The sequence below is a fragment of the Brachypodium distachyon genome, chromosome 1 (assembly GCF_000005505.3).
Source record: "Brachypodium distachyon strain Bd21 chromosome 1, Brachypodium_distachyon_v3.0, whole genome shotgun sequence".
NCBI classification, from domain to species: Eukaryota; Viridiplantae; Streptophyta; class Magnoliopsida; order Poales; family Poaceae; genus Brachypodium; species Brachypodium distachyon.
In genome coordinates this window covers 9,592,658-9,607,997 of record NC_016131.3, presented here as the reverse complement: position 1 = coordinate 9,607,997, position 15,340 = coordinate 9,592,658, and the positions used below count along the sequence as shown (strand labels likewise).

General features: G+C 48.4%; 2 protein-coding genes and 1 long non-coding RNA gene across 4 annotated transcripts; 2 read left to right on the top strand and 1 right to left on the bottom strand.

Moving 5' to 3' along the window:
• Positions 1-4,833: 4,833 nt before the first annotated feature.
• On the bottom strand, positions 4,834-5,715 carry LOC100832519 (EPIDERMAL PATTERNING FACTOR-like protein 2). 2 transcript variants are annotated; one of them, XM_010233370.2, is made up of 2 exons: positions 5,484-5,715; positions 4,834-5,386 (listed from the first exon to the last, which is right to left on the bottom strand). In XM_010233370.2, exons 1-2 carry the CDS (start codon positions 5,583-5,585, stop codon positions 5,084-5,086), a joined length of 405 nt encoding a protein of 134 aa, XP_010231672.1. In that variant the 5' UTR covers positions 5,586-5,715; the 3' UTR covers positions 4,834-5,083. The 2 variants fall into 2 exon arrangements, with proteins under 2 accessions (XP_010231672.1, XP_014752064.1); XM_014896578.2 differs by having other exon boundaries at positions 5,496-5,715.
• A 618-nt stretch (positions 5,716-6,333) lies between these two features.
• Positions 6,334-9,053, top strand: LOC104582740. Its single transcript, XR_002961985.1, has 2 exons — positions 6,334-8,235; positions 8,719-9,053. It is a non-coding gene; the product is annotated as an uncharacterized LOC104582740 (long non-coding RNA).
• A 2,793-nt stretch (positions 9,054-11,846) lies between these two features.
• LOC100831608 lies at positions 11,847-15,048 on the top strand. Its single transcript, XM_003561351.4, has 3 exons — positions 11,847-12,317; positions 12,407-12,584; positions 13,087-15,048. Exons 1-3 carry the CDS (start codon positions 11,938-11,940, stop codon positions 14,788-14,790), a joined length of 2,262 nt encoding a protein of 753 aa, XP_003561399.1. The 5' UTR covers positions 11,847-11,937; the 3' UTR covers positions 14,791-15,048.
• Positions 15,049-15,340: the final 292 nt, after the last annotated feature.

Here is a 15,340-nt window from a genome sequence, read left to right as displayed (position 1 = left end):
GCGTGGAAACACGTACACAACGCGAGGAACTAGATGCCAGTGTCTGGAAATTGTTATTTCTTTTCCAACTTAAACTTATACTCTCTTCGTCCAACAAAAGATGTATGAAATTTGTTAAAATTTGGATGTATCTAAACATGATTAATATATAAATATATTTAAATTTAGTCAAAATATTCGAAACATCATTTGTTGACATGAAGAAGCATAATACTACTTCTCTCTTCCTAAATTCTTATCGAACGGGAGAGGTGGGGTGTGAGGAGTGAACTTCACTAGAGATATATAAACCACGATTACACATAGGACGACGAAAACAGAAATTGCACCCTATGTGCGACACACGTACATACGATTTATTTCACGTTCAAACTTAGAAATAAATGTCACTTCCTCCGTTTCATAATTCTTATCTCAAATTTGTCAAAAAATGATATATCTATTACTAAAAAGTGTCTAGGTTCATGTAAGACTCCGACAAAAATTATGGAACGGAAGAAGTATTTCATGAAACTCGACTCCAAAATAAAAACACATAGTAATCCTATAATTAATCCAACCATATATAAATCGTACTACTATTTACTACTGTTGTTTCGTAAACCGACAACAGAAAATGAATTGACAGCGATACCCAAATCACGTTTTGGAGTGATATAGAATATGAATTGCTTATATTCTTCAAAACAAAAAATATTTTCTGACACTTTTTTTACATTCAATTTCCTGATGAGCGAGCATGCATTTCGGATGAGCCCGTCACGTGAATTTCATTGGACCATGTCCCTTCTTAGTTGGAAGTTGGGCACGTACGTGCAGAAATTGAAGATGTGATTTATTAATTGGTACTTGATTTATCTGGTTTATCTGGAGAGTGACGACCGGTTAATTGAAGAGAATTTTTATTTTATTTTCTAATTTTTCGTTCCCCAACTATCAAAACTGGATAACATTGGTTCTTAGTCCTCTAGAATACATTTTTCGTCATTTAACTATCAAAAGTACTCCCTCTGATACTAAATTCTTGACTCAAATTTGTCCATATATGGATGTATCTATTCAAAAAAAACGTATAGATACATGTAATATTTCGACAACAATTTAGGATCGGAGGAAGTATTTGAATTGGGATTCGCCACATCATCCGCCAAGCTAAGGTCAATTTCTTTTCTATCCCTTCCATTGGCTTATTGTCACAAAAAAAAAGAATCTTGAGAAGAAATGCGGGAGGCAAAGGTCAGAGCGACGGGGTCAGCAGTTCGCGGCAACAGAAAGATGGTTTCGACAATGGGTAGGACGCTATGGGTGTATCTCGATTCTATCCAAAACCCATCTTGCCAAAAATTTTGTCATGATTGTAGCCAATAATTTGGCAAGACAATGACTTTTTGCTAACTCGAGTTAATTTTTTGCTTTTTGGCCAACTCATGGTCCACCAAAACCTTCGACAATTTTTTCCCTAACCAAATGTTGACAAAAATTGATAGGACAAGAATTGACATAAACCAAACACACCATATAACCGTGCCAGGGCTGGCTTGGCCCGGCTCGTGTGCCGTGCCTTGGCCAGGATTCGTCTTATGCAGTACCTGGCGGGCCTGCACCGTGCCGAGCCGGGCTAGCCGCGGCCGTCTCAGGAGAGGGAGGAAGAAGGGACCATCAAAGCAAGCTTAATTTTTTCTTTTAAATATAAGCAAGCTTAAATAAACTCCAATCGTTTCAGTTACCTGAGTACTACTTCCTCCGATCTTAAATTGTTGTCGAAATATTACATGTATCTAGACACTTTTAAAAACAGACACATCTATATTCGGGCAAATTTGAATCAAGAATTTAGGATCAGAGGGAGTACTAATTTGGAAAAGAGTCTATGCATATATTACTCCCTACGATTCTAAATTTTTGTCTCAAATTTATCCAAATGTGAATGTATCTACTATTAAAAGTTGTCTAGATAATGAAATATTTTGACAATAATTTAGGATTGAAATACACTGGGACCAGTAAACCAGTGTCTTTGTTGCCGTAAAAAAACTTCCTTTACTCGCCGCTGCGTACGCCGGTGCCTCTGCTTTTACTTCAGAGTTTTACAAGTCTTTTCCTTCAAAGTTGTAGTCAGAAACAGAAGGGCAGCGTCCTCGAACATCACCCAGGCTTCCCTGGATATAGATCTCGACAACGTGAGTACGTGACCGATCATCATCCAGCCCAAGAGAAGACGACTCAGCATGCAGCCTGTTCACCGGGGTCTGATCTTTTGCTAGATCGATGCCACGACGGCCCCCACGGCACTGCGCTGCGGCGGGCAACCCTGACGGATCACATGCACACACTCCCCTGTTTCTCGCGGAGGGCAAAACGAGACCAAACCGATCCTCACCGCAAAGCATACCTACAGCCAGCACGTTTCCCCGTCAACACTTCTCGCCAGTCCCCAGAGGCCAGGATGCCAGGGTAAAGAAGCGCGCAGCAGCTGTACGCGGACCGATCAACGCACGTCAAGAAACCATGCAGCTGGCACTCCTGGCAGCAGTATAGACTACAGAGCGTAGCACAGTGACCAGACCAGACCTGCATGCCAGGCCAGTCCAAAAGGCCTTCTCTGATAGCTGACCGGAGAGGGCCGGGCATGCAGCCAGAGCCAGGGGGCCGACGTGACCGGACCGGATGGGAACGGACCGAGACCGACGGGACTGAACAGAGACGACCCCAAGGCTAATAAGTAAGATCGATCAGATGCAGAAGTAGCAGTAGTCCAATATTGATCGATCCACCGGACACCGATTCGATTGGTCCAAAGCTACGACGTCCCCACCTGCAATCTGCTTCATCTCTCTCGCCGCATATGCCCAAGGTGGTGTGACATTTCAATGGCAGGAAGCCTCGAAATTTGCTACTCAATCAAGTAATCCCTAGCCTGTAAATATAGCTATACCAAAATACATTAACAATGTCACAATTTTTGAAATTAATTTTTCACACGTGTAGTTCCTCCGTTCCAAATCCAAAGTATAAGGCGTAATTTTTTGTTGGCGGCCAAATTTTGTAAACTTTGACGAAACTTATCTTCAAAAATATTAACGTCTACTATTTCAAATGAGTACACTATGAAGATATATTTCATGATAGTTCTAGTGATCTTGATACAAGACTTCCGCCTTTGTGTGTGCACAAAATACATTAACAATGTTACGAGTTTTGAAATTATTTTTTGGCTTTAAATTAAATGGTTTTGCCCGTTGGAAAAATAACATGGTAAAAAAGTGCTAACACCAAAATTAATTTGTTTTAACAAATTTCTCAAACTTATTCTTTAATCGAGAAAATTAATGCAAAAAACTGCTTTCCTTTCACCTAGGAGCACATGTTTTAGGATGCAACTTTGAATACTCTTGGGTTAGATCTAAGTCGTAAAAGAAATTCTCATCAATTTTTTTTGCACAAAAATAAATTGTCATTCAGAATGATGCACGGTTTAATATATAAAATTGGTCAACTTAGGAATAAATATTGCCATAATTACTCTCTCTCTCTCTCTCTCCAGGTTTCAGAATAGTTAATCTTTTGACCTATCTTTTCACCCAATTTTTTTTGTTCTTCTATATTCTCGATAGTCATTGTATTCCAATTTTATCTTCTATTGAACTTTTCTAAATGCATGTACCCCCAACAAGCCCCTCCTATGATTACATGTAAAAAACAATACGTTATACCCAACTAGGAGTACTCCAGCTAGCCAGACACTCATATGACAAGTCAACTCGAAACATATCGAAAATTAAGTTTTCCATGACAACCATGGACATTGGGAAGATCCCATCGACGCAGGGCAGCGCGCTTCTCTTACTTTAAGGCGCATACCCCATAGGCCACATCTCAGTGCGCACCGCTCGGCAGACGTTGGGTGAACAAGGCCATGCACAGTGTGAGCCAAAAGGCTTTTCCTTTTTCCTCTTGGAGCAAAACCCCTACTTCTTCCACCTGCCACTCGTATGCTGCCCTTGCAAGAAAGGAATCACAGCTTTCATTTCGATCGGCGGCTAGCCCAGCCGCTGCAGCGTTCCCTCTCTGCAGCACTCTGTCTGCAATGCTGCGCCGCTATGGGGCTATCATTTGCTTGCAATGTTAGTAGTTGTGTGCGATAGGAGCAGCAGTTTACACATTTTTGGCTGCGTGTTGGAGCATGAAGGATTGAAGGCTGCAGCTGGAAAGTGCCTTCAATTTGACGGGACGATTCATAAGGGCCGGTCAGTGCCGCTGTGGCGTGTCCGTGTAAACAAAACATGCATGACAAGGGAAAGAACAAAGCCTAGCGACCTAACCTTGTCTCCCTACAATAGCACCGTCTTGCACCGTTGAGCACCCTTTCGTGCCATTGACATTTCCAAGGAACAGCTGTTAAGTGCCTCCCTCCTTTGGGCCGTTTCTAAAGCAGCATAGCTAAGATTGTAGAATCTAGAGCAAAATACTCTGAGAAGGAATCTTTCGTGTCGTAGCAGCAAGCCATGTCTTACTATTTTTTTCTTCAAAAACAAGTACATTGTCATCAGTACTTTGCTACACCTATGTTTTGTCCGGTTGTGGCAGAGTCTAGTCAAAGATGGGAGTAAATTAGTATAGTTAAATCCTATAGCTAACACCAGCAGTAATGGGAGGGTACCGTGCAGGTTCGTACCAGATTTTCCTTATAGAGCTACTCCATAATGTTCTCTCTTTTTTATCTAAGGGCCCTGCATAATGTTCTTTCTAGAACCAAAGAGATTACTTTCTGGAGTAGAAAGAAGATAGGCAGTGCAACACAACTTACTAATTGTAATACAAATAACAGGTCGATTAGCCCTCCAAATCTTGAATACATATATCAAGAACAAGACACGGGGAAAATGTGCAGTCGTTACAACAAAGAAGGCAAGTTCGTGAAGCTTTCATCGCCAGATATCATCCAAACAAAAGGATCGTACCGATCACTCGTCATATATAAGAGTTAAGGAATAATTCACCGAGAAGCCCCTAAAACATCCCTATAGGACTTAATAGTAGCTAGTATTATATCTACAAGCCCGTCATTTGAACGGGCGCATTTTCATGGGCTCAATATCAAGCGCCCACACTTGCATCTCCAGCTCAGTGGCTTGTAGTTGGAGTGGTCGTCGTAGGACGAAGGCATTGTTCTTCCTGCACCTACAACAGCTGCTTGGCTGCCATGGCGCCCAAGCTCCTCCTGCTCCTTCCTCTTCCGGTCGCCTCCTTGGCCCTTCTTCTTGCGCAGCTCCTCAGGGGATATGGGCACCTGCACCGCCTCGCAGTGCCCACACGACCTGCACCTCCCCGCGCAGCTCGGCGGCCTCGACCCTATCATGCCTCTGATCCCTGCAATGCTCCTTTCCTGCAAAGATTAAGGGGGCACAAGATCAGAAATAGCTTTCGCAAGAAAACATAGTGCAGCAAATCATTAAAGATGCATGTGCGACTGGCGCGGTTACCTCCACACTGACCTCAGTGAAGGCGGCGGCGTCGGCATGGAAGGCGGCGTGAGCGGAAGCGAGGAGGAGAGCCAGTAGCAGGAGCAGGAAAAGATGGTCCATTTCGATGATGGAAGCTTTGGAAGCGAAAAGGCTAGCGATGGAGGGGGAAGAGGGGGCGATGATGACGGGGGCAAGGAAAGGCAAAGCTTGGCGACCGGCTCAGAGGAGAGCTGAGGGGAGTAGCGATGCGCGTGCGGGCGTTTTATCCGCGCGCGCGAGCGCGTGGAGATTCTCGGCGCAAGAGGACAAGTGATAGAGAACAGCCGGGGCCTGTGGCTGTAGCTCCCTGCTTGCTACTTTGGCAGTTTGCTGGCTTTTCCGGTGTACTGCCGTGTATACGTGCGAGTTTGCTCAATGCAGTATGCAGGTACGGCTTAAGCAGCTTCGCTAGCTGAAGGTTAGTTACTTGTGCTGCATGCTCACAGGAGATTGTCATTAAGCTGCGGGTTTAGCAGCTTTGCTAGCTAAAACGTTTCCGATGTGGCCGACTTGCTCTACGTCGCGCGCGCAACAAATACGCCTGATGGCCTCTGGTCTTCTTTTCTTTTTTAGCGAAGCCTGATACTCTCTGGTGACTGGTGGAAAGCTTACGAACCGAACATGATGATGGTTGGTCATGGGCTTGGATGATCCATGACTGGTGCAGCCGTGCGGGACGAATAGACAACGGGATTACACGGGCCGGTTCTGGGCCTTTGCCTCATAGTCTATCTCCGTTCGTTTGGTTCACTTTTAGGTAAAAGGTAAACGTCTAATCTATTTGGTGAGCGCGCACCGTTTCGTCTCGGAAAAGCGCTCACATCGGTCCCGACTCCCCTCTGAAATCGACCTGAACCTTATCCTCTCATCCCCCTCACTCTCTCAGTCTCTCTCTGCTCCTTGCGTCTCCTCCCCCGAGCCCAGCCTTCCACTTCTCCTCCCCCGAGATGAAGCCACCGGCTCGTCCGCTGGCTCGTCGGCGCGACCTCCCTCCCTCCTTCGTCATCTCTCCTCCCCCTCCCTCGACCCCCTTCTTCCTCCTCCCCTCCCCCAAGCCCCTCCTTCCTCCTCTCCCCTCGCCGAGATGCAGGATGCAGCCGCCCGCTCGTCGGCGCGGCTGTGGATAGGTGCGTCCTCCTTCCTCCTCTCTCCCCCCCCCCCCCCCCCACCCCCCAGCCGCCGAGACGCATCTCGAGCGCCGCCGATGATGATCTAGTAGTCGGCGCGCCCTCCGATCTGCCGCTACCGGCGCCGGAAGGGCACGAGAGATGGCCGGCGACCACCATCCCCCGTTGTCATCGTCCCTGATGCAGCGGCAGCGAGCTTCTTCATCGCCTGCAAGGTGGCCGAGTGCTGCTGTGTCGGCGGCGATGGCAGGAAGGCGACGGGCGGCGCTGGCATCCGGAACAACCTAGGGTTGTTGTTCAAGCGGGGGTTGATGTGCGGCAAGGAGGTGGAGATGCAGACGTGCAGTTGGTGCTGGTTGCCGTGGAGGTGGTCAGGATGGCTTGGTTGTGCTTGCCCTGGTACGTGTTGATCACCACGGTGGCGTCTGGTATGACCTTTCCACCTGCTTCACCTGGCACTTCTACGCTGAACACCGGCAGTAGCACCTATATGCATCCGTTTCCAGCAGGCTCTTGCAAAAGAATTGGATCCCATTTCTTGTTGGATGTAATTTCATTTTTAAATATTACATCTGAGAGAGTTAGATGTAATTTTCAGGTTAAGAGTTACTTTACGATTTTGTTGAATGTAATTTCAACATGCCAGCTACTTTCATGAGTTCAGTAGATGTAGTTTTAATGTTAGAAGTTACTTTCTGATTTTTTTAGGTAGAGTTGTGATGTTAAAAGTTACATCTACTTGTAGCTTGGACAAAGTTTCATGGGGATGTGAACTGCTACTTTCGATTGGATCAAGATCAGAAGTTATTTTGCCAAGCAATTAGGTTTAGTAGATGGTTCACCCATCACTATTGGATGTGAATTTGAATTACGTTAGATGTAACTATTATTTGTATTTTGATGGTGTGTAGTGGATCCTATATTACAAGAGATATGGTCGTAACTTTAGATTACGTAATTACATCTGACAGATATGTAGGTACTTTTGATACCAACTTAATTAATTAGGTGGTGATATGATTGTCTGATCACTATTTGGTATAAATTCGACGTAACGTTAGATGTTACTATGAGTTACATTAGCGTTTTGTTGGTGTATTGTGGATCCTATATTATTAGAGATATGGATGTAATTTTTTATTATGTAAATACATCTAACATAACTGTAGTTACTTTTGATTTCAAGTTGATTAGTGAGACGTGATTTGATTGTCTAATCTATCAAATTTCTCTAGGCTTCAGCTTTGTGATTTCTGATCTCATTATTTCTGTACTTATGCTGGTAGTAGCATGCAGTTTTGCTGCCCCGGTGCTTTGTTACATTTTTAGCACACTAATTAGTAATTTTCACTTCATAACCTTCGGCTTATTCTATTGCTACTGTTTTATTTTCTACTACCTCCGTTTCTTGTCGTCGTTTTAGTTCAAATTTAGGGACGGAGGGAGTATTATTTTGTGCTGCCGTCATTCATTTGCTGTTTGCGGGGTGGATGGGAAGACGTCTGCATCCGTTGAGATTACTTCCAGACACGACAGTTACTGCAGCTACTAGAAGAAGTTTCTATTGTTTTTGGGTTAATGGAATGTTTTCTTCATTAGTCAAGGTGTAAGATTTGTCTTTGTCTATATAGACTAATAGATTTACTTTTATTCTCATTACTTTGCTGGATTATAGAATTCTTCTCAAGCCGATAACTATATATCCAATCTTTTCTTGGATGTAACAATCTTTTCTCGGATGTAATTCTGGTGCATGCCCTAAATATCACATCAGCTTGATGATTTTTCGTTACCGCTTTTACAATGTCTACTGGGAGTCTGGATCATCCCAATGTTCATGCGATGTCTCCTGCTAGCTAGTATATTGCTAAATTCAAGCTGGGAATATGAGAAATCCTATCTGTGCGAGGTCTTTAGAGGTATGCACCATGTGACGCTAGCCGCCAGGGAGTGCGTATCTATCTTGAAGTTAGACTCCAAGTTTCTTCCCTGTTTGTGTTGTTTTCTAATGGTTGCGATTTTTTTGGATAAGCTCTACATCTGCTAGTTGTTGCTCTAATTTTCTATTGTTCTTATTTTGTTTACAGGGTGGATGGGAATGGGATTTGCATCCATCAAGGTTACTTCCGCACATACAAGGCATTAACTGCAACGAACAGAACAAATTTCTGCTCTTCTTGGGTTACTGGAATGCTTTCGTCATTGGACAGTCTGGCAGAACAATCTTCTTTCTGCCTGAAGTGCAAGAATTTTCTTTGTCTATATAGACCAGTAGATGTAATTTTGTTCTCATTACTTTCTTAGATCTATAGAATTATTTTGAAGCCAGCAGGAAATTTCTGACACGTATATTGTACTTTTTTTCTCATATATAATTCTGATGCACACTGTACATGTCACTCCAGTTGTTTTTCACTTTTTATTACAACATGTATTGTGGCAGTACACAGCTGCAACAGCTCACACGGACGGATCGCACAAACGAGCGAGCTGCGGCCTCACGTGGATGCATAAGAACGCTTTTAGGAATACACAGTTTTTCTATATTGGACTGTAATGGACTGTCAGAAAGTGAGCACCGGATGAGACTAGGAGTGCGCGCGCACTCCCTAGACACGTCCAAAGGTAAAACCGATGACAGATTGTAATGTTCGATTAGTAAGAGCATTTTCAGCGGTGGTCCCTAACTCCCTAAAAAAGTGCCTCCAGATTAACAAGATTTAGGCACTCCTCAAATTTTCGGACACTAAAAAATACAATCGTATTCAGCAATGGACCATATTTCACATTTTTTTTCTATGACATGCAGGTCCTGTTTGTTAGTGGCTTGCACTTTTCTTTTTTCCCTGTTCTTTTTTTTTCTTCTTCCTTTTTCCCAAAATTCCCCATTATAGCGGCGTGCATGGGTCGGAGCTCAGAGGCGAGACCGGCGTGGCAAGGCAGGGCAGCGGAGCTCGTGGCCAGGCCGGCCAGAGCAACGATGTGTAGGACAACACGGGTAGGTGGCCGGTGCAGAGCGCAGGTGGGGCAGAGCCGGGGTGCAAAAGCCAGGAGGTGCGGTGGCAGGGGCGCAAGTGAGGGGAGCAGCGGGGTGGTGGTGACGGGATTGGCGAGGTGGAGCGGCCGGAGGAGGAGGGCCGATGCGCGCCAAGAAGCGAGTCACGACCTCACTCGGGGGGGGGGGGGGGGGGGGCAGTGACAAGGCATGGAAAGGGGCTCCCTTGGGGACCCCTAGGAATGGGTACTTGGAGGGTGTTTTAAGGGCTTCCTTGGTATCGGTGAAGACGTATTTTTGGATCTGGTCCCCATAAGTGAGAATAGGGCCTTGTTTAGAAACTGAATCTCCTCTACAAAAAATCAAGAAACTGAAATTTCGTTGACGGCTGAATGCAGAGGCTTCACTTTAGTAAGTTTCCTCGACACTGAGCTGACATGGGCACCATTTCTCCTGCCCTTAGCTGAATTTCTCCCCGGTTGCCAAAAAGAAGGCCTAAATTTGTCCCTCAATATAGCAAATTCAATTTCTTCAAAGGAATATCTCAATGTAATTCATCCTGTAAGTTACAAGCATGTTACAATACTGTTCAGAAACTGTTTCGACATATTGTCCACTTATCTTGTACACTACCTGCTTCAGCAAGCTAACGGTAGTCTGGCCATTTCCTTTTCATCGGCATTGACAAACCAACTGCAAGATCCAGTTTACACATGAAGCTGAGAAGCACGCTTGGGTGCTTCCCCCCAGAAGCTGCAGGAAGCACCTCCGGAGCTCGGAGGCGAGGCCGGCATGGCAAGGCAGGGCGGCAGAGCTCGCGGCCAAGTTGGCCGGAGCAGCGATGTGCAGGACAACGAGGGTGGATGGCCCGGTGCAGAGCGCAGATGGGGTAGAGCTGGGGTGCAAAGGCCAGGAGGTGCGGTGGCAGGGGTGCTAGTGAGGGGAGCAGCGGGGTGGTGGCGACGGGACTAGCCGCCGACGAGGGGAGGCGAGGTGGAGTGGCCGGAGGAGGAGGGCCACAATGGTATCCAGCCGGGGCGCGCCAAGAAGCGAGCCACGGGCTCACTCACAGGAGGGTACTTGAAGGATGTTTTAGGGACTTACCTATTTAAGGGCTCCTTGGGACCCGGCAATGGGGACCGGTGAAGACGTATTTTTGGATCTGGTCCCTATAAGTGAGAATAGGGCCATCAAGAAACTGAAATTTCTGAATGCAGAGGCTTCACTTTAGTAATTTTGCTCGACACTGCGCTGACGTGGGCACCATTTCTGCTGCCCCTCCTCGGCTGCACAAAAGAAGGCCTAAATTTGTCCCTCAATATAGCAAATTCAATTTCTTCAAAGAAATACCTCAATGTAATTCCTCCTGTAAGTTACATGTATGTTACAATACTGTTGAGAAACTGTTTCGGCACATTGTCCACTTATCTTGTACACTACCTGCTTCAGCGAGCTAACGTTAGTCCGGCCATATATTTTCTTTTGATCGGCACTGACAAACCAACTGCAAGATCCAGTTATTATCGTGCATGTACAACTGGATCCCCGCGCATGCAAAGCACCCTCCCCTCCCCTGCCTTGCCGTAACCCGCCCGCTGCTGATCCCAATTCGCCGAGACACAATCTCCTCTCGTGTTTACACAAAACCGCGCACCGGCCACTTGCTAGCTAGCGTCGGCGTTTAGGTCGTCGTCCTCTCCTTCACTCCAACGCCTCCTTCCTTCCATGCTCCTCCACACTCCTCGCACCCCCTCCATCTCCTAGGATGGAGGAATCGAGCCTTACATTGAGGTGCAAGAATTGGTTGCGATCATGCAGATAAAACACACATTACGACGTAGCTAGTGTCTGGTAATTCAACCCCTAAGCTGAAGCAACCATCCATCCCAAGGCATATCCTCATGTGTGGAATGTGGATTAACCCAAAGATCGAGCCGAGCGCGGGAGATCAAGTGATCGTTACGGCGAAACCGACCGAGGCCGTTCTATCCCAGAGAATCCAGCTTCTTTCGCGACGTTTCATTCATTTCTCTTTGTTTTATTTTGAGTTGATAAACACCGTATGGCAAGTTCACAATACGAAAAACAAGGGAAAAAAAACTTGTGTACGTAGCTTGCAATCCCAGGCAGATTACTTGTTTGCGATGGTTCGTTGGCCTCTCTCTGTCTGGCTTGCAACTTCCAACTTGCGATCCGTATATATAGGTCACCGGTTCCTTGGCATTAGCCTCAGATTAATTAACCAGCCAGACTGAGTGATCACACCGGAACTCACGTGCACTTATATTGATCCGTGCTCGCACATCGATCAATGGCGATCTATGGCAACGTGAGCGACGGCGCCGGGGCGGACGACAGCAACATCATCCTGAACCCGGAGTTCGAGTCCGGGCTGGACAACTGGTCCGGGAGCGGGTGCAAGATCGAGCTGCACGACTCGCTGGACGGCGGCAAGGTGCTCCCGGCGAGCGGCAAGTACTTCGTGGCGGCCACGGGGAGGACCGACACGTGGAACGGCGTCATGCAGGACGTCACGTCCCGGCTGCAGCGCAAGACGGCGTACGAGGCCACGGCCACCGTGCGGCTCTCGGCCGGCGCCGGCAGCGGCGCCGCCGTGTCGCCGTGCGAGGTCCGCGCCACGCTCGCCGTGCAGACGGCCGAGGGCAGGCAGCAGTACATCGGCGTCGGAAAGTGAGATTGCTGATATAATTCGTGCCGGATACATTTGATTTTGCAGCAGTACCTTTGATTTTCTTGGTTTCTGACGGAGGGATTTGCAGGTTGCAAGCTTCAGACAAGGACTGGGTGCAGGTGCAGGGGAAGTTCCTGCTGAATAGCACCGTGGCCAAGGCCACCATATACATCGAAGGGCCGCAGGCCGGCGTCGACCTGCTTCTCAACTGCTTGGTGGTGAAGCACGCGCAGAAAGCCCCGCCGTCCCCGGAGCCCGACTTCGAGGTGATTCTTCTATTACCTGTACGGAAGTTCCGGTCGTACTATGTGGCAACATGGGCTACGGGACGTCGTTCGATCTCTTCATGGATTTGTGAAGATGACATACTACTCATAAAGTTCGATAAAAACAACACATTCAAATTATCGTACCGACTTTCACGTTCAGGTTAAAAATAGATTTTAGTACTCGATCCGGCCACTTCTAGGTATGCTTTGCTACCTGAATCGTACCGTTTTAATACCAGGCGTCTAAGCATGCTATATATGCATAATTGAATAGTGCTACGTACATTATGTTTGTCCACACAAAAATAAGAACAGTGTACCGCTTCTTCAAGTGAGCACGCAGCTTAAAGCAATAGCGACCAGGAAACATGTTGGCGGGAATGTTGACCGGATCATTGGCAAAAAGTAAACAAGGGTCAACTGGTCAAGAGAAGCTGCAGATCTCAAAGAGTCGTGAGTGGTGCACAAAAGTGATTCTGCTGCTTCTTAATTTGTGCAGAACCTTGAGTACGGTGCCAACATCATCCAGAACAGCAACCTGGACGACGGGCTCAACGGCTGGTTCCCGCTGGGCCCGTGCGCGCTGGCCGTGGGCGACGGGTCGCCGCGCGTGCTCCCTCCCATGGCGCAGGAGTCCCTCGCCCTCGACGACGAGCCGCTCAACGGGAAGCACATCCACGTCACCAACCGCACGCAGACGTGGATGGGCCCGGCCCAGATCATCACCGACAAGCTGACCCTCCACGCCACGTACCAGGTCTCTGCGTGGGTCCGCGTCGTCGCGGGCAGCGGCAAGCAGACGATGAGCACTACTTCCCCGCAGAACGTCAACATCGCCGTGGCCGTCGACAGCCAGTGGCTCAACGGCGGGCAGGTCCTGGCGCGCGACGAGCGCTGGTACGAGATCGGGGGCTCGTTCCGCGTCGAGTCCAAGCCGGCGTCGCGCGTCATGGTGTACGTCCAGGGCCCCGACCCCGGGCTGGACCTCATGGTCTCAGGCTTCCAGGTGTTCCCCGTCGACCGCAAGGCCCGGGTCAAGCACCTCAGGAAGCTCACCGACAAGGTGCGCAAGCGTGACGTGGTGGTGAAGCTCACTGTGTCCGGCGCCGACGGGGCGCCCGTGAATTATGCCACCGCCGGGGACGGCGTGGAGGTGCGTGTGCGGCAGGTGTCCAACAGCTTCCCTTTGGGCGCGTGCATCATGCGGACCAACATGGACAACGAGGACTTCGTGGACTTCTTCACCAAGAACTTCAACTGGGCCGTGTTCGGGAACGAGCTCAAGTGGTACTGGACGGAGCCGCAGCGCGGGCAGGTGAGCTACGCCGACGCCGACGACCTGCTCAAGCTCTGCGCCGACAACGGCATGTGCGTGCGCGGCCACTGCATCTTCTGGGAGGTGGACAACATGGTGCAGCAGTGGGTGAAGACGCTCTCCACGGACGAACTCTCCGCCGCCGTCAAGAGCCGGATCGAGGGCCTGCTCACCCGGTACAAGGGCAAGTTCCGGCACTACGACGTCAACAACGAGATGCTGCACGGCTCCTTCTACCAGGACAAGCTGGGCAAGGACATCCGCGCAGCCATGTTCAAGTCCGCCGGCGAGCTGGACCCGGACGCGCTGCTCTTTGTCAACGACTACAACGTGGAAGCCATGTGCGACATCCGGGCCACGCCCGAGGCGTACATCGAGCAGATCATCGGCCTGCAGGAGCAAGGAGCGCCCGTGGGTGGGGTCGGGCTGCAGGGCCACGTCAGCAACCCGGTGGGCCCCGTGATCCGGTCCGTGCTGGACCGGCTCGCCGTGCTCGGCCTGCCGCTCTGGTTCACGGAGCTGGACGTGTCGGCGGCCAACGAGCACGTGCGCGCCGACGACCTGGAGGTGATGCTGCGGGAGGCGTACGCGCACCCGGCCGTGGAGGGCGTCATGCTGTGGGGCTTCTGGGAGCTCTTCATGAGCCGCGACTGCTCGCACCTCGTCAACGCAGAGGGGGACGTCAACGAGGCCGGACGCCGGCTGCTGCAGCTCAAGAAGGAGTGGCTCACGCACGCGCACGGCCGCGCCGACGAGAACGGGGAGTTCAAGTTCAGGGGACACCACGGCTCGTACCGCGTCGAGGTCGTCACGCCCGCGGGCAAGGTCTCGCAGGAGTTCACCGTCGACAAGGACGACTCGCCCATGGTGCTCAACATTAACGTGTGAACCGGTGCGCGATCGAATATCGATATATGGTGGGGAAATTACGTACGTGACGTCCTACATATGCTTACATGATGCATTGCTTTATGCCAACCTAAGCCCCGTATCGATGTCTAAGAAATAAGGGGCGAACCAAATTCATATGTTTATTGGCTTGGTAATTCGTATGATATGCACGCAACATGCGATTTGGTACTGCAATTCTATGATGTATTTGTAAGAAACAATGGGCAAATCAAATTCATATGTTTCACAATTTGATCCTGATTGTCGGGCTCTTGGAGAGATGTATCACATCAGCTTAGCACATAGACTCTTCGAAAAACCCAGTGCCGTAACTGTTCTCCTGAATCTTAAAACAACCAACAGTTTTGTAAAATCGATGATCAATGCCGCGCAAAAAAAAAATATGATCGATGCCGCGATGGTGAATTGATCAACCGACCACATTCTCCGTCCCATATTAAGTGACTTTCTGTTACATGTATCTATATTTTTTTAGGCAAATACATTCATATTTGGAGTCACTTAATATGAAAATCTCCGATCCTAA